General features: G+C 38.1%; 4 protein-coding genes and 1 pseudogene across 4 annotated transcripts; 3 read left to right on the top strand and 2 right to left on the bottom strand.

Annotated features, from left to right (window-relative positions):
- The first annotated feature begins 680 nt into the window (after positions 1 to 680).
- LOC120014778 (probable leucine-rich repeat receptor-like protein kinase At5g49770) lies at positions 681 to 6,232 on the top strand. The gene is made up of 19 exons (XM_038866836.1): positions 681 to 1,097; positions 1,589 to 1,712; positions 1,851 to 1,922; positions 2,036 to 2,110; positions 2,215 to 2,286; positions 2,367 to 2,528; positions 2,612 to 2,686; positions 2,781 to 2,852; positions 2,950 to 3,021; positions 3,102 to 3,170; positions 3,257 to 3,331; positions 3,417 to 3,488; positions 3,582 to 3,719; positions 3,822 to 4,294; positions 4,388 to 4,540; positions 4,650 to 4,789; positions 4,874 to 5,093; positions 5,200 to 5,435; positions 5,520 to 6,232. The coding sequence occupies exons 1-19, from the start codon at positions 1,004 to 1,006 to the stop codon at positions 6,024 to 6,026; spliced, it is 2,901 nt and encodes a 966-aa protein (XP_038722764.1). The 5' UTR covers positions 681 to 1,003; the 3' UTR covers positions 6,027 to 6,232.
- Positions 6,233 to 8,062: 1,830 nt separating this feature from the next.
- Positions 8,063 to 9,079, bottom strand: LOC120014781 (PRA1 family protein B3-like). Its single transcript, XM_038866839.1, has one exon. The coding sequence runs from the start codon at positions 8,949 to 8,951 to the stop codon at positions 8,304 to 8,306; it is 648 nt and encodes a 215-aa protein (XP_038722767.1). The 5' UTR covers positions 8,952 to 9,079; the 3' UTR covers positions 8,063 to 8,303.
- A 3,652-nt stretch (positions 9,080 to 12,731) lies between these two features.
- LOC120014133 lies at positions 12,732 to 13,729 on the bottom strand. The gene is made up of 3 exons (XM_038866054.1): positions 13,625 to 13,729; positions 13,337 to 13,565; positions 12,732 to 13,189 (listed from the first exon to the last, which is right to left on the bottom strand). The coding sequence occupies exons 1-3, from the start codon at positions 13,727 to 13,729 to the stop codon at positions 12,732 to 12,734; spliced, it is 792 nt and encodes a 263-aa protein (XP_038721982.1).
- A 3,357-nt stretch (positions 13,730 to 17,086) lies between these two features.
- Positions 17,087 to 19,507, top strand: LOC120014132 (annotated as a pseudogene).
- Positions 19,508 to 22,467: 2,960 nt separating this feature from the next.
- LOC120014706 (laccase-12-like) lies at positions 22,468 to 24,934 on the top strand. The gene is made up of 6 exons (XM_038866737.1): positions 22,468 to 22,623; positions 22,716 to 22,867; positions 22,947 to 23,191; positions 23,280 to 23,408; positions 23,506 to 24,456; positions 24,535 to 24,934. Exons 1-6 carry the CDS (start codon positions 22,531 to 22,533, stop codon positions 24,663 to 24,665), a joined length of 1,701 nt encoding a protein of 566 aa, XP_038722665.1. The 5' UTR covers positions 22,468 to 22,530; the 3' UTR covers positions 24,666 to 24,934.
- The last annotated feature ends 355 nt before the right edge of the window (positions 24,935 to 25,289 follow it).

Raw genomic sequence — 25,289 nt, 5'->3', positions numbered from 1 at the left:
CAACTTAAAATTTAATAAATAAAAAGATTAACCAAATATCTTTTTTTAAGATGACCCATATTTTAGAGCTCGCCCAAGATATTCAAAGACTTAGGTACGCCACTGCATATGACCAAACCTCCGAACCCAATTCCAATTGTCAAACAAATCTTATGCCAAAAGACTTTGTCAACCAAGCTAGCACCTGGTTGGCACCTTCCTTTCTTCATTGTTCAATTTATGTATAAATAAAACCACTAGGAACGTCCATCCATATATGATATATATCCAACTTTCCTTTGCCTGCCTACTCATGGTTTCTGATATTTTTTTATACATCAATTCCTTCCAACAAGGCGAGACGGAAAAGCTAATGTCAAAAGCTATTTGTGAATGTGTAGGACCATCTTCCACCTACTATCCAATTGTCCATAATAAAACCCCCTTTTTGATTAATTAAACTCTACGCAAACAACAATAACAATAACAACAATTCTATCATTTTCAATGAACACAAATTGGTCCGTTCAAACGATGCCAATTTAAAAGCAAACGGTTGTTGCTTTCTAGTTTTAACCGAAATATAGATGCGACTCTGTGTATGCATATGCATATTTGAATATATATATATATATATATATATACACACATAAAATAAATGTAATCATTGTTTTGTATCTGCACTGTCATTTGTGGGTTTAGTTGGCAAAAGAAATGATCAATGATGGATTATTATGACAAAGACGTGAAGTTTGAAGGAATAGAAATGAAAATCTGATGGTGGGTATTTTAAGGTGGAGAGTGGATTCAAAGACAAGACAAAATCAATGGGGAGAGGAAAAAAAGAGGTGGCTTTTTTGGGTGATATTTTCTTGACGAAGTCTTAGCTGGAGAGAAAGTATATACTATTAGGTATTGCCGGCCTATCATTGTTTGAATGTGTTTTAGTGTTTTCGTACACAAAAAATCCGAGAGAGAATTGAGGTCGCGTTGACTCTGATTGAAGCTTTGTGGAGAGGTAGCTATGGCTTCTGCTGCACCCATTGGGTTGTTCTTCTTTCTAGCCTTGTTTTCTGCAAGAATTCATGTTATTGTGTCTGTTACCAACTCTGAAGATGGTGAGAGAACTTCATCTTCTCCTTTTCTTCTTCTTCTTTCTTGTATATTATTGAACATGAGTGTGTGTAGTTGATATTGTGATGGTCTTGTCTTCTGTGCCCTTAATTCTGGTTTAATTTCTGTTAGTTAAGGATTTTTAACATACAATTTGTAAGCATAGATTGGATTGCAGAGATTTTGCAGACATAGTAACTCAAAGCAGATATGATCTTTATGAATCTGGAACTAGCAGCATTTATTTGCATAGAACCTATGAAATTTTCAACTGGGTATCGCCCCTAATGTTCAATTCCTTTAATTGATAATGCAATAACAGTTCTGATGTTGAAAGATCACAATTCTGATATCATTTAGCAGAGAGATGCCTAATAGTAGTCTACTTTGTTAAGAGTATATTCTTCTCTGCTGGTTCTCACATGAGGGATCTCAAACAAAAATTGCTTAAGATTTCAGACACTTAATCTAAGAAGTCATGTTTTTGGGGGAGCAGGTGCTGCTCTCCAATCTCTGAAGAGCTCATGGGAAAATACACCACCAACCTGGCAGCAGTCGGACGATCCTTGTGGATTCCCCTGGGAAGGAGTCACCTGCAACAATTCAAGAGTGACTGCATTGTGAGCATTCTTGTGTCGCCTCTAGTTTTGGTGCTCTTGTGATCGATTAATCGTGTTTGTTTTTTGATATATCTTTTGACTTTTGAATATGAAACTGAATCCTGCCATTGACGGCGTTATGGGTTTGCGCTTCTTCAGGGGACTATCAACAATGGGACTTAAAGGGAGACTAAGTGGTGACATCAGTGGCCTAAGCGAATTAAGATCCTTGTAAGTTCCATTCTTCTGCACCCAATTTTGATGTTTAAGGAGTGATTCGGAATTAGTTTTGAAGAAGTGCGTGGCTTTTTGTTTAAGTTACAGAACTATTATTGTGGTTGCAGGGATTTGTCAAATAACAAAGAACTCACAGGTCCACTCACTCCACGGTTAGGGGATCTAAAGAACTTGAATATCCTGTAAGATCACAATGCAAGCTAGTTTTGCATATTTTGCATATACCGACTTTTCAGAACTTAAGTTTGCAATAACCAAATGAATTATATGCTTTTTCATCCTTCAGGATCTTGCAAGGCTGTAGCTTTACCGGAAATATTCCGAGTGAGCTTGGCAATCTTGCTGAGCTATCGTTCCTGTAAGAGTTTTGAAACCGAGAGTTCTGCTACATTACATCTACCTGAAATTACTTACTTCATATTTGGCTATGTTTCACAGGGCTTTGAACACAAACAACTTAAGTGGTGGAATACCTCCTTCTTTCGGGAAACTCTCTAAACTCTACTGGTTGGATCTAGCAGAAAATCAGTTAACAGGACCTCTCCCCGTGTCAACGGCCAATACTCCAGGCTTGGACCAACTTCATAAAGCTAAACACTTGTCAGTACAATTTATTTTCTGACCCATTTTGATTGTGGAATGTGATGAATTTTTCAAATAATCGCTTTTTAATGACCATGCAGTCATTTCAATAAGAACCTGCTTTCTGGTACCATCCCTGCCCAACTTTTCAGCTCAGATATGGTACTGATACATGTGTAAGTAGACATAAACTCATCCTTTTATCTCTATCAAGGATTAAAGTCAAATGTAGCAAATGATTATGAATGGTGAATGCTTTTGACCCGACAGGTTATTTGATAGTAATCAACTTACTGGGAGAATTCCCTCGACAATAGGACTTGTTCAGACACTTGAGGTTCTGTGAGTAAAAAATCCACATCCTCTTGCTCTTTCTTTTCTCAGAATTGGTGTATCCCAAAACTGACTGGAAGTGCACGCTGATTCTCATCTCCTGCAGTCGACTTGATAGAAATTCTTTAACAGGATCAATACCATCAACCATCAGCAACCTTACAAACATCAATGAATTGTGAGTCTATCAGTCTTCAGAATAACATTTGAAAATGGCTAATGGATTTAGTCCTCCTAATGCCATGTTCACTTTTTTAGGCATTTGGCACTAAACCAACTGTCAGGCACCATACCAGACTTATCTCCAATGACTGCTCTAAACTACTTGTGAGTGAATATCAAGGAAGTTGCAGTTTTCAGTTTATTGTGCTTCACGTCATACTTCCTGATGACCTTTTTTTTTGTCTCTCCAGGGACCTTAGCAACAATTCCTTTTTAGCATCAGAAGTTCCGGCTTGGTTCTCATCATTGACATCACTCAACACTTTGTAAGTCTTCAACTCGTGTTGAGTGAATGCCAAAACCTTCATTGATCTGTGATCATTATCTCATATGGAACTTCAATGCAAACAGGGTCATGGAATATTCATCACTTCAAGGGTCTGTTCCCCCGGAATTCCTCACTTTTCCAAGGATACAAGTACTGTAAGTCCTTATTAAGTACAAGTAGTTGCTGTGAAGTTACTAATACCACTCTTGGAAACAATTAGTCTGAAATTGTCCGTCAAATTTTGACAGGAAACTGAGGAATAATGCATTAAACGGCTCGCTGACAATTGGCGGAGCCAATTTTAGCTCACTATTGCAACTTGTTGATCTGGAGAACAACCAGATTTCTTTAGTAACACTTGGTTCTGGCTTCCAAAGTACACTAATGTGAGATAGTTTACAAGTCGTTATACACATTGCTGATGATGTTTTGTGTGTCTGTCTTTTTTTTGGTCTATCATTCTCATCTGTCAATAATATGTCGTTCAGACTTATGGGAAACCCAGTCTGTGACAATGCGCTTGCAAATACTGTTTACTGTCGTCTTCAGCAACCGACGATGAGGCCATATTCCACCAGCTTAGCCAATTGTGGAGATAAAACATGTCCTCCTGATCAGAAGCTCAGCCCTCAGAGTTGTGAATGTGCTTATCCGTTTGAAGGGACAATGTATTTCAGGGCACCCTTCTTCCGGGACTTATCCAACGTGTCTTTGTTTCATTCACTAGAGATGAGCTTATGGGTGAAACTGGGTCTAACTCCTGGTTCAGTATACCTTGAGAACCCAGTATTTAATATCGATGACTATCTTCAGCTGCAGGTAGCACTCTTTCCACCTTCTGAACTGTATTTTAACAGATCAGAAATTATAAGGATCGGGTTTGATTTGAGTAATCAAACCTACAAACCTCCTCCGGAGTTTGGACCATATTTCTTCATCTCATCTCCTTACCCTTTCCCAGGTAAACCAGAAAACAATAAGAAGTTTTAATATAAGTTTTCAGTCATACATTTTGGAATAATGAATTGACAAGAGAAGAACTAATCTGTTTCAGTCGCACATCATGGAACTTCTATTAGCACTGGCGTAATTGCTGGAATAGCAGTTGGCTGTTTGTTTCTGGTTCTGGGCCTAATTGGAGTAGGGATATACGCATATCAACAAAGAAAACGTGCAGAAAAGGCTATCTTGCAGAGTAAACCATTTGGTAACTAAGATCAACCATCACCATTGCAAATTCTTTAGCTACTGAGAAATGCAGGCCTCAAGGTTTTCGAAAATGTCGGTTTATGTTACTAATCTTTTCTTTCTTTCAGCATCCTGGGTACCAAGTGGCAATGACAGTGGTGGTGCTCCACAATTGAAGGGAGCGAGATGGTTCTCTTACGATGAACTTAAGAAGTGCACTAGTAACTTCTCAGAAACAAATGAGATAGGCTCTGGAGGCTATGGAAAGGCAAGTGTCTAAAAACTTAATATCGGAAAACTGATGAACTTATTTTTTGGCCACTCCCTAATGATCTCTTCCTGTTCTTACCAGGTATATAAAGGAATGATTTCAGATGGACAAATCGTGGCAATTAAAAGAGCACAGCAAGGATCAATGCAGGGTGGACTTGAGTTCAAGACTGAAATCGAGTTGCTTTCGCGAGTTCATCACAAGAACCTGGTAGGCCTTGTGGGATTCTGTTTCGAACAGGGAGAACAGATGCTGGTTTATGAGTTCATGCCCAACGGAACACTCCGTGAAAGTCTATCAGGTATGTTATCTCTGCCTGCTGAACTCCAGATTTAAAGTCATTTCGATGTGAGAACATCGAGGTTTTACTCGACTGAAGAAAACATTCATATATCTACATGTTACAGGGAGATCGGGCATCTATCTTGATTGGAAAAGGAGACTCCGGATCGCTCTTGGCTCAGCTAGAGGACTAACATACTTACATGAGCTTGCAAATCCACCAATAATCCACAGAGATGTTAAGTCCACAAATATTCTACTGGATGAAAATTTAACATCAAAGGTTGCAGATTTCGGGTTGTCTAAGCTGGTACAAGATGCTACTAAAGGACATGTTTCAACTCAAGTTAAAGGCACACTGGTAATTATAGTACCAACAGTTGAAGCTCTTATTTGATGCATTCGATTTTTCGTAGTTTATCGGTTTCTATGTTTCTGCTGTCAGGGTTATCTGGATCCTGAGTACTACATGACTCAACAATTAACCGAGAAGAGCGATGTGTACAGTTTTGGAGTGGTGATGCTAGAACTTGTGACGGCTAGGCAGCCGATTGAGAAAGGAAAGTACATTGTCCGAGAAGTGAGAATGGCGATGAACAAGACGGATGCAGAGTATTATGGTCTGAAGGAAATGATCGATCCAAGCATTAGAAACGCAGGAAATCTGGTCGGGTTTGTTAAGTTTGTGGACCTGGCAATGCAGTGCGTTGAAGAGTCGGCCTCCGACCGTCCAACAATGAGTGAGGTGGTGAAGTATATTGAAACTATACTGCAAAGTGATGGCATAGCCACAAATTCAACATCTGCATCATCCTCTGCTACGGACTTTGGAGTCACCAAGGGTTCACATAAACATCCTTACAATGATTTGCCCAGAAAGGATGTTGGTGACAGTGATGCTTTTGAATACAGTGGTGGATACACGTTCTCAGCTAAAGTTGAGCCCAAGTAGCATTTCGTCTTTCTCGTACACTTCTGAATTTTGTCCTCTTTTTTTTCCCTATAGATAACTTGTTTTCAGTACATAGCGAGAGTTTGAATTGTTTGATTGTCTGTTACAATGTGTAATATCAAAAATGATATATATCCATAGGGTTTTTCATACATAACCGTCCATAATCATATGAAAATTATGTTGTTTTAACACAGTTCTTATTACATTGTTTCTGATTAACAAAATCTATAATTACATGGTTTCTATCTGATACAATTTCTCATTACACTTTTTGAACTTTTTCTTTTTTTTAAATCTAACATACATTAACATTGAATGAAAAAGACCACATTAATTTGACATTGATTTCGCTTGCAAAGCATGTTGAATTTAAGTCATGACGAATAAGATGACTGACTTCATAGGACTGTTCTAGCAGAGAGAGATTAACCAAGAAGTTTTTGTCCAAAATCAAAGAAGAAAGATCTCAGAGTAAACCAAGGAATTAAGTATGATAGACTAACTCCAAACCTGCTCAACGTGATCATGGAAGTAAATAAATACCTACCAATCAGCGAGAAACGTTAAAAGGGGAGAGAGTTAAAGAAAATTTAAACCTACTTGGTGTTATGAGAAACCAAATTAAATTAGTTGATCACTTGAAATACTTCCAAGGAATCCTCTAATGCACCCACGAACCACAAACAAAATAACAGGGGGAAAACATGGTAATATATTTTCCCGATCCGCCGATATGTTAGCCACAATATTAAGCCTAAAAGACAGCTATAGTTGGTACGAAACTTGTCAAAAAATCTAGCATCAACAAGAACAAGCAATGCAAAACTAAGCCTAAAGAGTAAAGCCCCTTAATTCAGTCTCCCAAATCAAATCATTTAAATCTTCAAACATAATAGTTTTCCTAAAATCTATAAGAAAGTCCAATCTCAAAATACTAAAAATGCACCAACACCATATGAAGCAAACTTCCCAGTTACAAGAAATTTGGTCAAAGATGAAGCTACCCAAATCAACAAATATCCTAAATCAGCAAAGGAACATTCAATGTGAGATGCGGCAAACAAGAACATAATATGCATCCTCCTGCAGGTAGAATTTGGATAATACACCTCTCTATCTCAAACATATATGATTATATAAGCTCACCCATCACTAGAAAACAATTTTTACCCAAAAACTGAAAGCACGGGAAATTCAGTATTTTGTCTGAACTTGCCAAAATCCTAATAATCCCAAATCAGCATTGCTACTTTTCAGTTTGAAATTTCAGGAACAAGAACCCCATGAGCCACAATATCCTTCTTTATATATCTCGAATTTTCGATGGAACAAGTTTCTCCATTCTTGCCCCCCCTTAAACCATGGCAGTATGGCACGCCAAGAGTTGCTCCACCTTGAACCCCCACTCAATCCCAATCACATCACCTCACAGGCACAAGCACACACAAAACCGCATGTGCGCAATCCAACCCAAACGCGCCCATAACCACACAAAAAGCAATTCGGAAATAAAAAACAGAGGAAAGAACATGAAATAAACAAATGTAAGAAAAAAAAAGTTCAATCTGACATGAAGAAAAACAAAGCACCCCTCACCACCGAGCATAGTTGTAGAAAGTGTGAAATACGCCAGACGAAATAACAGGGTAAGAACCCTCACACAAACTGTTCATGTACAGAGAGGATGCAAAACTGATTCTACATGCATATAGTTCCACAATGCAAAAGACATAATGCAGAAATTTACTTTACAATAATACAAACAGAGCCTTATATCATATGACTAGTGTTGATTAATCTAATGTATCGTATTTTTTGAAGGTAGATGATACATGAAATACTGTAATCATATTATCCTTGCCAAGAATGTCTTCAAGGGAAACGGGAACCCCAAGCCCACTAAATTTCAACAAATATTTGAAGGCCTCACCCCTAGGAAAACCACAAGAATCTACTACTCATGATCATGAAATACAACTCCACCTATATACTATTATTAACGATCATTCCACGAGAAACAAAGAGGCCATAAGTGAATAAATCAATATAGATGTTTCAAAATAAACCCACCAAAAAAATTGTATAATCAGATCTAAAAATACATGATAATGGGAATTCAGATCCAATCTATATATAAGGAAAGCAAAACCCTAATCCATTGTTTCAAAATCAGATACAATCGAATCATTCACTGTCCCGACAAAATATTACTCAAAATAAATACATTAGCGTTCAGAAGAGAGACCATACACGTGAGGAGTCAAAGATCTAGGGTCACACCCGAGCGGCAACGACTGGAGCGGCGGCGGCGGCGGCGGAGGAGGCAGCACCTCCAAGGAATGAGAGGAAGCCGGTATTTGCGGGCTCCTGGTCATCCAAAAACAGATCCTCCGGAACCCTAAACGCACCGTGCAAGCAGACGATCGCGACACCGACCATCAACGCCGAGATCAATAAGGATCCAACAGAAGTCAAGAACACGACCACTATTGTCAAAATCACCAATCCGCCCAGCGTCTCACGATCAGAGAAAGAACGCCCAAAGAGCACCAGAGGCTGATCGGACGGTCTGAAGAGGTACATGAAGATCCATGCCGCCAGGAGGCCGACGAGAACAAGTAGAGAGAAAGGATGAGAGAGTAGAGAGAGGGCAAGAACGACCGCGAGCATGGTCATGTAGTTGACCTTGAAATAAGACAAATTCTTCCGGATCCGGGAAGCAGCCTCGGAGAGGGAATCTGGTCGGTTCATAGAGGTCCGATCAACGAGTTCATACCACGGGCGGCGCTGTGAGAGGCCATGGCGAATAGAGGAGGATATGCGTGAGATAAACAAGCGAAAAGCTGGTGTCGCAATCGGGGGCTGCGATTGATCACCGCCCGTGGATTGAGGGTTCAAGATTGGGAGTGTGGGTGCTGCCATCGGTGGCGCGTGTTGAATCAATGGCGCGTTCGCTATAACAGAGAAATTGACTGCGGGCGATAGATGATTATATTATTGGAGAAACGCGTACAAAAAACACTGATGGGCTTTGCAACGACTTGCTTTATATGAAGCACTACCATTACCATTAGTCCATTGCCATATGACCTCATATTCACTTCATTGGCGCTAAATGGCATTATTTAGTCCAATATTTGCATACCTTTCTTTATTTTGGAGTTTAGAGCACATACAATGCTATTTTTTTGCTGGGGTCAACCCATCCCAAAGAATAATTAACCCCAATTCAATCACATTTTTCATGTTTCAATTACACATTTTCCTTTTTTATCAGTCCAAAAAGAGAATATGAGTGGCTTCTTTGTGTTGCTTACTGCAATGTGATGCTTTGGTAATTTTGATTCATCAGAGTTGATAAAATTGGCTCAAATTTATCCCATTGACTTCTCTATCATTTAATGCATGACTCTTGAGTATCAAGTAGAGACATGCATTGCAGATGTACGAACATACGATGTATTTTGTCATTTGAAAGGCATATTAATCATCCTAGATTACAAGTGCAAACAAATAATAATCTCTATTTTTCTTTGGTGTATTGACTTTTGAAATTAGTATGGTTTTGCCTAGTAACAAGTATCGAAAGATATTTTTATTAATGAACATTATCAATTTTTAAAATTATTACTAATTATGTTATCTAATAAAATATTTTTTTGATTATAAAAACTTTTATAGAACAATTGTGATAAGTCCAATCCTCTTTTTTCGTGAAAGTCGGGCCAGTTCTATCGTTGAACCGTTTAAGCAATTGACCCATCACAACCAGCGAGAACCGTGAGTGTAACCTCAAATCGGAAGGCTCACATAAGCTGACGAGCATTTTACTTTGAAGGCTTCATTTCAGAAGCACGTCTACCGGGTCTCGCTCTTTTCTGTTGGCTTTATAGAAAACTTGCCATGTCAATTGTATTCTTCTTTCGATGTGGGATTTCATTTAGGAAATTGTCACATCATGACAAAGCAACACTGCTTCTTGTTTTTAATAACTATCACAGGAAAGGGTGCTCGTTGAGTTGCAAGACTGAAAAATGCTCCACAATTCGAAACCAATGCTGGTGAACTCGATCAACTTGAGCGAGGGTTGAGACTTGGAATCAAACTTTGTTAAATCGCCAAATTTAGTTAGAGATGTCAGAAGTTTTGAAGGTATCATGTCAGATTACTTTTCTCTAGACAATTAGAAATCAGAATAGGTATTGAGTGAAAACAAGTGGGGATTTGTGTAGAAATTGAGTGAAAATGAGCTGTTGGATTTGTTGGGATTACTCTTCTCTGGGCAATGATTGGTCTGATGAGCATAAATTGAGTGAAAATGAGTTGGGATTTATGAAAAAAGACAACCAAATGGATTTTGAAGGGTCGGGAGAAATGGATACTAAAAGGGTATGCAATTGTAGCGACTCTTCAAGTCTTCATCACGAGGATGAGCAGCACGCGACAGATGGTGTGGATACCATTATGGAGTTCATTATTTTTTTTGGTAAGCAACATATATGTATAACCAAAAAGAACTCACTGATTAAGGGATCTTCTCAGTGCGGGCTCTTTGGGGAGGCCGGCCAAGCAATTGCCTAGGGCCTCCCATGGGAGGGGCCTCACCTTTTTTTGAGTTGTATAGCTTTTTAGGTGTGTACAGTGTACTTGTCAATTGATATAATAAAAAATCTCCCAATATATTGTTATTTAAGAAAACAAGCTCATTAGCTCAAATACAAAATGACACGCCATCACATATATAAAAATTAAACTGTCTAATTCATTGACCTAGAACTTTGATTGCCGTGTAACCCACTAGTAGAGTTGCAAATCAAATTCGAACAGTACAAATGCGGGTCATAATTGTAAAATAAGAACTAAATAATTGAAAAAACACCAGTAAAAGCCAAGGAGTAACAAAACCTATTGCGCTGTTTGTCGTCTACTCATCTTATTGAGAAGATAGATTGAACGGTTTGACCATATTATCTATTGAGAAAAAAATGGCAGCTAAACTTGATCACAACGATTTGATTGACAATTTTGCACACCAAAAGGCTAGAAGAGTATCAACCTTTTCTTCTTAGATTTAGTTTAGCGTTATTTGGTTTCATTTGATGTAATAAATTATAGGGGGATGAGGGCCTCATTTTCTTAATTTGTCTAGGCCTCCAAAATGTTGGAGACGGGCTGGATCTTCTTGTGTTGGTTGATTAAAGATGGAAAAAAGCGGATGTTGTTTTGTGGAAGTTTATGTGTTCATTGAAGAAGAAGATGGTTTTGCTTTGTGGAGTTTCATCCTTTCATGGGTTTGTAACTCTAGACTTATTGCTTTTGGGCCTAAATATGGATTTTTTGCCCCAAAGGGTCCAATCTTATTTATTTTCTTGTTTTGGGCCTCTCTTATTTATTTCATGACTTCCTTATAGAAACTATTTTTTTATTTTTAACCTGTGTCTTTTATTATTTTTAAGTGAAGATTTGATTTATTACACTATTATTATTACTATTTATAAAATTAATTAATTTATTAAAAAAATTTGTGGTACCCATGACACTTCGAGCCAACTGGCTAAGCCTCTAAATTTTTTTTTATCATGGATCAATGCACGGGTATGTTCTGATAACATTATTTGAAATTATTACTAGTGATTTTGTTCGTGTTATCTAAATAACCCTAAAAAAAATTTTAGGTACACTATTTCCAGACCTCCGCTACTTAGTTGTGCCCGGATGAGTTCAGATTATAGATTTGCCACTGTGAAGCATAAGAGGAAGTGTAGTAATCGAATGGAATTTTGGAGGACATATCGATGCTGAATTTGACTGTCAGTGTCTAATACTGTTTATTTGGGGACGACAAAATGAATGGTTGAGATTTAGGGAAGATATTGGATATGGAGGGCGTGAGATGGGCCGTTGGTGGGGGATTTGGGCTGTGAGTCTCGGAGTTGGTTTCTTTGTTTCAGAGTCTTCAGCGAAGAGCTCGAGACTATTGAGAATTCTCTAATACTTTTGGGCATAATGTGAAGGCCCGTTCTTTTGATACTTGAAAATTTAATTTTGTTGATAACACTGATAAAATTTGTTTATCGGCATGGACCACCAAATGACTAACAAAATAAAAACTCGAATCTAAATTTTATTATTACATTTAAAAGTAAAAGTCACATTACAATACCTAATTTGTTGTATATTAGCAAAACATTTGTTGTATATTAGCAAAACATTGGCTTTTATGTATAATTTTTATTCTATTTAACTAAGATTTAAAAGAATCCAATAAAATTTATTACTTATAAAAACTCGTATCTAATTATTCCAACCAGAGTCTCTATGGGATCCACGAAAAAGAGCCGTTAGGAGGCGCGGTTGGACAATATAAGACACAAAATCTAAATCCCCATGAAAAAGTTGGCTCCGTTTGGTTGAGCGGTTGTGTTGATTTTCAACGCTAACTGTTAAGTTATGAAAAATAAGCTGAGCTTAAAGCTGTGAAATAAGCTGTGAGGTGTTTGGTAAAACCAAAAGCTGTTTAAAGCTTATAAGTTGTACTGAATTGTGCATTGTTTGGTTATTTGCCAAATAAAAGAGTTGTTATTTTTAGAACACCACATAAGAATAAATTGACAATTTTTTCGATACAAATAAACCTACATGTCCACATTTAAATTAAGTACTATAACATAAATTTAATACCACTCTAAGCACTCATTGTCTCTACCTCTGCCTCCTACGTACAAGTTTATCTGCAATCTTATCCCGAACAGAGGACATGGTCCTATCATCGCGTAAATCATCAACACCAATAACAACATCTTCAATAGTTGGTTCTTGAGATGAACTAGTTGCCCCTTCATCCGTTTTTGTAAATTCTTCGTCATTCGTCACCCTCAATCGAATGAAGTTGTGAAGTGTCATGCCCGCAATTACAATTTGAACCTGGGTTTCATAGGGGTAAGATGGCATCTTCCTCAATATAGGAAACCGATTTTTGGTAACCCCAAAAATTCTTTCAATTACACTTCGGAGTGACGAGTGTGTGTGATTGAACACCTCACGAGGACCTGTTGCTCGGTGACCATTTTCAAACTGAGATAAATGATACCTCTCACCTTTATAGGGTGCAAGAAAACCGGTCCTATGAGGATACCCCGCATCAACCAGATAATACTTTCCTGTTTAAGGTAAAAACAAATAACAATAAATTATATATACAATAAATTATGTCATAAGAAAGTATAATAACTACATAAAGTAAGACTTCCCTCGAGGTGGCATTGGAAATCGTAATTCCGGTGTTGAAATTGTATCCTGGAACACACGCGCATCATGTGCTGATCCCTCCCATCCAGCCGACACAAATATGTACAGCATATCAAAGTCACACGCTTCCATTACATTCTGTGTCGTTGTGCCTTTCCTCCCAATGAATCGACCTATGTCAGGTTTAGGAATCATAGCTGGGATATGTGTTCCATCGATGGCACCAACATAATTTTTAAAGGGGCTATATTTTGGGTCACCCCTAATCTTAACTGGGACTTCGTCAAACTGGTTCTCCCGTTATTTAATGATGTCCACTGATAACAAGTACACACTATGCAGTATACCTCATGGAACATCCTGCTAACTGTTTCTCTAGAATGCTGAAAACATTCCTGAACCAATCTATTCCCTGCACAGTGGCCTAGTGTGAAGAGGAACATCCCAACCATTTCCGGTATTTGAGCGTAGTTACTTGTTCGTAACATGTATTTATCCCTCAGTTGATAACATAGGTCTCAAAAAATCTCTTTCTTCATCCTAAAAGTCTGGTAGCATCTATCTGGGTGTCCATGTAAAATTTCAGCTACCCATTTCACACCCTGTAATTTATTTGTCCTGCACGGCATCTTATCAAAATATGTAGCTCGTCTTCTCCGATGATAAATTGCAGCTGCAGTTACAGACGCTATGAGTATAAAATCATCATTCCTTTTACGGTTCAATTCCCATTCATCGTCATACTCATCATCATCCATCCCATCATACTCATCATCATCATCATCAGTCTCATCAGACTCATCACCACCCATATTAGTCGTGTTGTTGCCTGGATGTAAAGGAATATCCGTGAGTTGTGCTCAAAATAATCAAATGCATTAAAGAAAAATAAAAAGCACAATCTGTATCAAACTTAAATGGTGAAAAATCACAACATGTATCATTATACATACATAATAGTTAAAAATATTCCATTCATTAGACATACATAATTGTTCAAAATATTCCATTTATTAGGCATACATAATAGTTAAAAATATTCTTGTTTTCATCTTAATACTATCATTAACCTAGATTGGAATATCCAAAAAAAAAAATGATAAAATGCAACCAAAGTCAATGTCATCACACACCACCCATATTGCTTCTCTCATCATATTTTGCTTCAGATATGGCAGCCTCAAATCAGGATCTAAGTTGCAAACATGTCCGCTTTGGCACGATTATCAGAAAACAATTCAGCTGCAAAGATAATAAGTTTATTAGAAATTTCATGTTCCTTCCTCATCTAACGCAGGATATCCACAACCATAGCCACAGTGGTCTTGGTGACGTTGCGAACCCTAGATGCTGCCACTGAGTTACTCACAGACACATGGGACTCCACAGCATATACCAACCTCTGTATTGTTTCATGTTCATCAGCTTTGGTGACCGATCGCTTCTTACTTGAGTTCCTGCTAACTGAACCTTCGAATGATCTCTTCCCCAATGATTCGGATGTGTGAGATGGTGTCACCGGAACACCCTTAGAAGGTGAACTTGCAGAAGAAATATCATCATTCTCAATAACTTTTTCAAGTGATTCTCCAAGGTGTACTTCATTGGGTGGATCAGTGTATGGGTAGGGTGAATCTTTGGATGTGTTGGGTAGCTCCGGCATATATCCTTCTCCAAACCAAGTATCCAAATCATTGTCGGTTGGGTACTCTGATTACCATCACTACAATGGTATTTTGGAGTTGGTATGTATCCACTAGACGGTGCCAATCTCGCTGAACCAGTAACATATGTTCCAATAAAACATAATTCAAGGTCCGCCTTATTCTTGAAGCTATGTTTATTGAACTTGGCATATTCCTTGTTCTCCTGCAAAGTAAAAAAAAAATTGCATTCATTAGAAATACATGCAATAATGGTAGCAGAATATAGTTTACAATTTATTATAATACACGTACCTTAATTTTCTCTTCCCACCATTCGTTGCTTGCATTTATAGTGCCAGTAACAGCATCCCACCGAACACTCGTATCCTGGGTAGTCATCTTCACCCATAATGTCCAGTCTTTTCTAAGCAAATCTCATTTATTCTTGAATGATTGTTTTTGATAATTATGTCATGTTTTAACATTGAATTGGACCACAAGTTCTTCCCATTCCAGTTTTGGTATACGAGTGCCAGGGACTCGCTTAGCAGCTTTCATAGCAACAACACATATCTCAACCAAGACACAAGTATTCGAATAATCCCATTTAATTCTCTCATTATGACTACCCTCAAATGAAGCCATTTTATCTTTCCCTTTCCTTGACATATCTAAACATTAGGTATACATATAAAAGACAACACATGAGAAACTGAAAGTCTAGGTGCTCCCTGAGATATGATAATGATCAATCAACATAATTTACTCATACATTGCGTATGAAAGCCAAATTAAAATCAAATTGCTTTTGATCACTTTAGCATCATTGAACTTGCACAACCAAATGATGCAAACAACTAAACAAAACAAATCAAATCAAAACTCATAGGAAAATATTACCCAAAAACTGCACAGAATTTACCCACAAAACTGTCCAAAAAAAACTGCACAAAAACTACCAAAAACTAACTAGAAAACTGCCCAGAATACAACCAAAAAAATCCAAGAAAACTGCCCAGAATATAATGAGAAAATTGATCAAATTACACAAAAACTGTCCAGAAATTACCCAAAAAAACTACACACAAACTGCACTGAAAGTACACAAAAAACTGCCTAAAATTGCCCAGAAATTAACTCAGAAAATTGCACAAAATCTGTATAATCTGACCATAAATTCGCAAGAACAAATTTGCACAAGCTAAACAATACAAGTCCATCTAATCAAGCCTCAAGGTGCAAGTAGACAGGGCATTTCCATCTGATTTTTAAACTAAGCAAAGTCACAGGTCTTGTAAGATACAAACAACTAAGATCACAAATCATAAATCAGAATGTTGACCCTAAATTCACAAGAACAACTTTGCCGAAGCCAATCTATACAAATACAAGGTCCTAACTAGAGCAAGAAAACCATAAACAGCAACGAAACACACAAATTGCATATGTAAATTTCCAATCAAACCACTACAAACAAAGGATAGAGTTATGGGTTCTTACCAAAAAATCAAGTGACTTTGTGATCTCCTTGGGTCGAACGAAAACGGAGACGTAACCACCGGTATCAGCAAAAACCTAACAAGAAAATCGACCAATATCAGAAAATTGAACGAAGACGGAGACGAAGAGGATACCAGTAGCATATGTAAAGCCAGATCAGCACACGAAACTAACCTCGTCGTGGACCGCACCTCTCTTCTATGCAAAGAATTCGTGATGGAGGAGTGAAACAAACAAAGCTCGAGTTTTAGATAAACCGCTCTCTCAAAAGCTTTGTTTTAGAGATTATTTTTGGGAGCGGTTTACCAAGCCTTTATAGGGCGTTACAGCTAGCTTATTAGACCCGTTTGGTATAACTGATACCACTAGCGGTACAGCAAAGGATTAAGCTCATGTGAACGCCCTCCCAAACACTGCCAGGTGTCTCCGTTTACAGATTCTGATATGTATTTTAAGAATAATATATATAAATTTGTATGTTCTAGCGTTTTTTCTTCTAACAATAATTCGAGTGTTGAACAACAAAGAAGAAAACTAGCCGTTATAAAGAAGAACTTCTGAATCTAATTGCATCACTTTCAGTAGTAGCTCTCGCTACTAAAACCCTCTTAAAGACCTGAACTTTCTATATTCTTTTTAAAAACCAGACCTTGATTGATGGTTATGGAGAACCCAAGTAGGGTTTTTGATAGCTTTTGTGAATACCCTTTTCGTTGTTTCGCTGATTGGAGCTACATTTCTAACAAGAACAAGGAGAGATGGAAGTTTCTTGCCTGGGTTTTGTTGTGTATATGGGTGTCTCAGGATGTTTCTGGGCAGGACTGGGATGGTGTGATAATCACAGCAGCTGATTATCAAGGGCTTCAGGCATTCAAGAGTGAGTTACTTGATCCAAAAGGGTTCTTGAAGAGCTAGAATGATAGTGGCTATGGCGCTTGTTCTGGTGGATGGGCGGGGATCAAGTGTGCTCAAGGTCAAGTCATTGTAATTCAGCTTCCATGGAAGGGATTGGGAGGAAGAATCACTGACAAAATTTTGCAACTTCAGGGGCTGAGTAAGCTAAGCCTCCATGATCATGTCATTGCAGGTTCAATACCTCAAACATTGGGACTTCTCCCAAATCTTAGAGGAGTTCAGCTCTTTAATAATCGACTTTCGGGCTCGATTCCTCCTTCATTGGGTTTCTCTCTTCTCCTACAAACTATAGACCTTAGCAACAATTCGCTAACTGGGACAATCCCCAGGACTTTGGCAAACTCTACGAAGATTTTCAGGCTCAACCTTAGCTATAACTCTATATCAGGTTCAATCCCACTTAGTCTTACTTGGTCTTCGTCTATTGTTTTTCTTGATTTGAAAGGCAATAACCTTTCTGGATCAATCCCAGATACTTGGGGTGAGTCACAGAAGAATAACTTCTTCCAACTTCAGTCTTTGACACTTGACCATAACTTCCTCACTGGAAGCATTCCTGTTTCATTGATCAATTTAATAGAACTTCAGGAGGTTTCACTCGGTCACAAAAAAATAACCGGAGAATTCCCAAGTGAAATTGGGAGGCTCTCTAGGCTTAGAACACTAGATTTATCTCACAATGCCATCAATGGGAGCTTGCCTGCTAGTATTTCTAATTTTACATTGCTTACAAAGCTTGATGTATCAGAGAATAAACTCAGTGGAGAAATACCAGAAAGTCTTTCTAATGTCAATAGACTTAGTTTCCTCAATGTTTCTTTCAACAATCTCTCTGGTCCTGTGCCTAAACCCCTCTCTCAAAGATTTAACTCAAGCTCTTTTATTGGAAACATTCAGCTATGTGGTTATAGTGCTTCAGCTCCATGTCCTTCTGAGACACCTTCTCAGATTGTCCCTGCGCCTCCACCGCAAAAACAAGGAGCTCATCGTAGGAAACTGAGTACCAAAGACATTATTCTCATTGCAGCAGGAGCACTCCTTATAGTTCTGCTTATCCTCTGCTGCATTCTGTTTTGGTGCTCGATAAGGAAAATACCTCAATCAAATGCAAAGAATGGGCAGGCCACAGCCGGAGAGGTGGCGGCAAGGGCAAAAAAGGGGTTGCGGGAGCTGGAGTTGAAGCCGAAACCGGTGGAGATGCTGGTGGGAAATTAGTACATTTTGATGGGCCAATGGTGTTCACAGCAGATGATCTTTTGTGTGCAACTGCTGAGATTATGGGAAAGAGTACCTATGGAACTGTGTACAAAGCCACATTGGAGGATGGGAGTCAAGTTGCTGTGAAGAGATTAAGAGAAAAGATAACCAAAAGCCAGAGAGAATTTGAAACTGAAGTTAATATTCTTGGGAAAATCAGACACCCAAATCTTTTGGCTTTGAGGGCTTATTACTTAGGTCCCAAAGGAGAAAAGCTTCTTGCCTATGATTACATGCCAAAAAGAAGGCTTGCTACATTCCTCCACTGTATATATAGAAGTTCTCTGTTTCTAATTGTATTCATGTGTAATTTAAGCTGATTATATTATCTTGTTCTGCAACAGCTAGAGGGCCTGACACACCAATTGATTGGCCAACAAGAATGAGAATAGCACAAGGCATGACAAGAGGGTTGTTCTACCTTCACAACAATGAGAACATCATCCATGGGAACCTCACATCAAGTAATGTCCTTCTTGATGAGCACACCAATGCAAAGATAGCAGACTACGGCCTCTGGCGCCTAATGATAGCAGCTGCCAACGCTAATGTGATCGCCACTGCTGGAGCTTTGGGCTACAGATCACCTGAGCTTTCCAAGCTTAAGAAAGCCAACACCAAAACTGATGTGTACAGCCTTGGTGTGATAATCCTAGAGCTTCTAACAAGGAAGTCTCCAGGAGCAGCCATGAATGGAGTAGATTTGCCTCAATTGTGAAGGAGTGGACGAATGAAGTGTTCGACCCGGAATTGATGAAGGATGCAACTACAATTGGTGATGAGCTGCTCAATACATTGAAATTGGCATTGCATTGCGTCGATCCTTCGCCTTCAGCAAGACCAGAAGTTCAACAGGTCCTTCATCAACTTGAAGAGATCAAACCAGAAGCAGTAGCAGGTACATCTGATTGAGCTGCTGCTGCTGCTGGAACGAGCGAGGAGAAATAATGGTAGAGATATATACTAGAGTATAGTACTACTACAATTCTTTCATTCTTGAGTACTGGTTTTCCACTTCTGAGTAAGCTTTCAGGTCTGTAAATACAAGTTTGTTTAGCTTTTTGAGTTTTTAAAGACAATTTTGCATTCAAGAAAGAATTCTCCATTCCACATTTCCACTACATATTTGCATTCAATTTTTTTCCTGCAAGTTTAGGCCACAATGGAAAGGAATAGAGTTGCTCTTGTTGGGCCAATCCAAGCCCAAAGTTAATAACTTCCAAGAAAATGCCCAAGCCCATCCTCGGCCCGGTCCAGTAGAAAATGTAATTTGTTTAAAATAATTGATAAAAAAAACAGCGACATCTGTGTGTGTGGTGCACATTGTGGCAAATCACACAATTTCAAGAAATTAAGATTTCTGGATTTGGTGTAATTTTGTAATAAAAGATGCTGATTTGCTTAGTTATAAGTATGAAAACCCCGACCAATCAAACAAACTACCCACTGAGAATGAAAACCCCCACCAATCAAAGACTTTCAAAGTCAATAACTAACTTTACCAACTAAATTTGTTCAATATATTATTATATGTTGTTCACCTATCTCTCTTAGACCATCTCCATCCCTGTTTGTTGACATGCTTACATCCAAAGAGACTTAACAGCTGTTGCAATTAGATAATAAGCATCTACTTTTTACACAACTTGCCATTAAAGCCTTGATATTAAAGCATATGGAATCACTTAAGCTTCAAGAAATCTTGTACAAGTATATGTACATTCCATGAGATCAACATGTATCATTTCAAGCAAAAATATTGGAGCAACCTCAAGCAAACATAAAGTACAATTACAATTGAACCAACGTTTAATAAAAAAGAGCACGTTAGAATCCATCAGAGAGAGAAAAACATCCTCAAGTTTTGATTAATTTTTTCAAAAGCAATAGATAATGACCCCTAAGGGCGGTTACAATCCTAATGAAAAGAAAACCACAAAAACGGAAAATTATGAGACCCATTTGAGGCCTTAAACAATATAATTTGACAAAAAAAATTGGGTGTTGCTAGGGACATAGCACTAGTCTTGACAATCATGTTGAAATGAGTTTATGGCTAAGTTTCACGTAATTCTGACAACATGATTCTACAATTATACATTTAAAATAGCATAAGATGAGTTCTATAATCCCATTGACAACCACAAATTTCAAGTACTTACTTTTACACTACCAAAAGATCATCCATGTGGATTCAAAATTGTTAAGGATCCCAGTAAAAAACATCTCAGTTATCCCAATAGTGGATCTTGTCCCTTGATTAATGTAAGTGTAGGGTCCCACAAAACCTTGTGATTGAACCAGAGAGTGACACATTCATTACTGGGATGACAGGGATGCTTTTTACTGGGATCCCTATCGCTTCTGATGTGGATTAGTTATAGACCAATCAAAATGTCCTACAATTACCAAATATTATAATTAAGAAGTTTGACATCATAGGTAATCTTTGTTATATTATTCTATTTACCACCTAATAAGAGAAGACTATGTATCATACACCCAACTTTAATTTGCTTTCAAAATAAACAAATAAATAATCTGCTCCACGGTTAACCTAAACTAAAGACTTAATCATCCAATATCGCATGCACCACAAACATACATGTGTATATAGAGAATCCTTCAAAATCTTGACTTTATTAATTAGTCGGCAGGCTTGTTCTATTCCATCATCGACCAATAACTTTCCCAATAACAATTTGTGCTTATATTTAATTTACTCTGTTTTTTGAGATCCCTTTTATTGAAGTAATTATGAAGAACAATGTCATGTCTCATTCTCAATAAGTATATATATAAGTATACGTTATGCATATGTATATATACATGTATATGTCTCAAAATGTACTTCCAACTCTGATTTACCCTTAATGGGATTTTCTTATACTAAAGAAATAGTAGATATAGTAATGTAATGAGGTTTCTTAGTAGTGTTGATCTTGATATTAATATTAGGGAAAAAAAACTTTTCTACGTACAGAACTGACGCATGCAGAACAACAAAGAAAACAAACCAACGATTGATCCAAAATCAATAACATTGGAATCTACCAGAAAAATGAGAAAATCTTTCTAGTGTTTTGATTTATTTCATAAAATGGAAGATAATGACCAGTAGGGCTGGTTACAAACCTAATATTATGAACACGCAAAAATATAAATTACGACAATGCCCTTAAAAACATTAAAAAAAAACAATCCATTTGAGGTCCTAAATGATGGAATTTCAAGAAACTATGGTGGGGTTAGAAGTCAAAGGCGACTAGTCCTGCTCAGAACGCCGTTTCGCTTCAGCCAGTCAAATATCATCTAATTCTGACAACATTGCAAAATTTCAATCTTACTAGTCCGTATTATTGTAATAAAGCAAACTTCTAAAATGGTCGTATATCACTAAAATACAAAGAGGGTTGAAAGTTCTTAATCAATCTCTCTTTTTGGACTACTGTTGTTTGTTGAAAAAAGAAATCTGAATTTGACTGTTATTGCCTTGTCCCATTGCCTGTGTTTCTGTTTTTCTTGACATAGAATACTTCATCTTCTCCAATAGTATGCAGATTAGGACTGTAACTTAAAATATAATTTGTAAACTAAGAAAGTACAACTGCTTAAACCAAAGAGAAGTGATGAATGAAGATCAAGACCCAAACATTTTGATATTGTTGTTGAAAATGGTAGTGATTATATTATTGCTTTGTTTAAATTTCAACCTCACAGAGACTTATAAAGCACGCATTCATACACATTATTCACTTCTGATAGGCAAGTGGGTGTAACGACTCCTAAGAGGGTTGAACTAAGTCTACCAATGAAATCTGACCAATTCAGCTTCATCACAGCTATATAAACCCCCCTCGTTCCTCTAATTGTTCTCACACAGATTACGTTACAACCTTAACAATCTCTCAATTAGCAGAAAAGGGTCAGTAGAAATGGAGTTTGCATACCATTCTTGCCTTTTCTTCTTAGGCATTTTGCTTCTCTTTGCCAATGCAAATGCCAAGATTCACTCTCATGACTTTGTTGTAAGTGTTTGTTACTTTGTTGTAAGTCTTTGTGTTTTTTTTTTTTTACATTAAATTTGATTTATCATTTGTTGGGTTTTAACTTGGAACAGGTTCAAGCAACACCAGTGAAGAGGCTGTGCAAAACCCAGAACAGAATCACTGTTAATGGGATGTATCCTGGACCAACATTGGAAGTTAACAATGGTGACACTCTTGTTGTCAAAGTCACCAACAGAGCTCAATACAATGTCACCATTCATTGGTAACTAAATTTTTTTCACCATAAACTTTCAACACTCTCAATGATTGTGCTTAATTGAGTCTATATCATTTTTGAACAGGCATGGCGTGAGGCAATTCAGAACTGGATGGGCAGATGGACCAGAATTTGTGACACAGTGCCCAATTAGGCCAGGAGGGAGTTACACTTACAGGTTTACAATTGAAGGACAGGAAGGGACATTGTGGTGGCACGCTCATAGTTCATGGCTTAGAGCCACTGTCTATGGAGCTCTAATCATCCACCCAAAACAAGGATCTTCATACCCTTTTACTAAGCCGAATCGCGAAACACCCATTCTTCTTGGTAATTATTGTCTCATTCATTCATGAATTGGGTGTATGTATACATGTATTTCTTGAATTTAACTGAGTTTGATGATGCTGACGATCAGGCGAATGGTGGAACGCGGACCCAATTAGTGTTGTGAGGCAGGCTACTAGAACAGGAGCAGCTCCAAATATTTCTGATGCATATACCATTAATGGTCAACCTGGAGATCTCTATAATTGCTCCAGCAATGGTTTGCTTCTCTACACACTATGTATTTAGCCATTGGCTATGTTTAACAAGTGTTTGATTAAAAGACTAATTGGTATCATACCTGTTTGCCTGTGTAGATACTGTAATTGTTCCAATAAACTCTGGAGAGACCAACCTCATCAGAGTCATCAATGCAGCCCTGAACCAAGAACTCTTCTTCACAATTGCTAACCACAAGTTCACCGTTGTCGGTGCTGATGCCGGTTACTTGAAGCCCTTCACCACATCAGTAATAATGCTTGGACCTGGACAAACAACTGATGTTCTAATCAAAGGTGATCAGGCGCCAGGTCGATACTACATCGCTGCGATTCCCTACCAAAGTGCCCAAAATGCACCATTCGACAACACTACTACGACAGCCATTCTCGAATACAAGTCATCCTCTTGCAAGAATTGTTCGAGCAGTCCAGTTATGCCTCCTCTACCGGCTGTCAATGACACTAACACTGCAACAGCCTTCACTACAAGTCTCAGAAGTCCTAGCAAAGTTCCTGTCCCAACTGTCATCGACGAGAATCTCTTCTTCACTGTTGGGCTAGGACTCAACAGCTGCCCCAAAAACTTCAACTCTAACCAGTGTCAGGGGCCTAATGGAACGCGATTCACTGCAAGCATGAACAATGTATCTTTTATTCTTCCATCAAATTTCTCTCTACTGCAAGCTCACAAGCAAGGCATACCAGGAGTTTTCACCACTGATTTCCCAGCAAACCCACCACTGAAATTCGATTACACCGGCAATGTGAACCGATCACTCTGGCAACCTGTTGCAGGAACAAAAGTGTACAAGTTGAAATATGGTTCTAGAGTCCAAATTGTGTTGCAAGACACAAGCATCTTCACTCCAGAGAACCACCCAGTTCACCTTCACGGATACGATTTCTACATCCTCGCAGAGGGTTTTGGAAACTTCAATCCCAAGACTGATACATCCAAGTTCAACCTCGTGGATCCGCCTCAGAGAAATACAGTTGCTGTCCCAGTGAATGGATGGGCAGTCATTAGATTCGTCGCGGACAATCCAGGTAAAATCTCACTAACAACCTTCCCTTCCCTTGATTATGAATTACACTCTTTTTACTCTGCTTTAACTATCTTTTTAGGTGTTTGGCTAATGCACTGTCACTTGGATGTTCATATCGCTTGGGGTCTGGCCATGGCATTCTTGGTGGAGGACGGTGTTGGAGCACTGCAGACTTTACAGGCTCCTCCAGCAGACCTGCCAGTTTGTTAAGATAATAAACATAGATGCTCCTACACATGATTGAATTCATGCTTTAAAGCTTAAAATATAAGCTAGCTTTGTTGTTTTTGTGATCCTAGTTTTCGAGTTTGGTTTATTCAGTATTCTTTCCCACATTTGGGAATTTGTTTTCAGGGTTTCAATTATTGAAGATTTTAAATGTATTTCTGTAATAGAAAATTAAGATGTCTGTTACTTTTGCAATGCAATTATTCCTTGGATAATTCAGCTTCTTATATAGAAAAGCTTGCTTTTGGGCCTCTGGCAGAGACTCATAAAAATGCTCTGTTTCTTCTTTGGTTGTGTAGCCATATTATTATCATTAGGAGTGTCCATTCTGACCCAGACCGACCAAGTGTTTATCGAACCAACCCAAAATCTTTTCTGTTTCTATACCCAGACCGACCAAGGGATTATCGAGCCAACCCAAAATCTTTTTTAACGATCCGGGTCCAGGTTAGACCCAACCCGGGAAGTCAATAATAAGGTACGGTTTCAGATAGCTATTTTTATACTTCTCGAGTAATCGTGTGATCCGATAATCCAGATAAAAAATAATATTTACATAAAAGTATTTGACACGTGATATGTGGACCTCTTTGTGCTTTTCAAAAC

Source organism: Tripterygium wilfordii, chromosome 14 (assembly GCF_013401445.1).
Source record: "Tripterygium wilfordii isolate XIE 37 chromosome 14, ASM1340144v1, whole genome shotgun sequence".
In the NCBI taxonomy this organism is placed as follows: domain Eukaryota; kingdom Viridiplantae; phylum Streptophyta; class Magnoliopsida; order Celastrales; family Celastraceae; genus Tripterygium; species Tripterygium wilfordii.
This window is presented reverse-complemented; position numbering and strand designations above follow the sequence as displayed.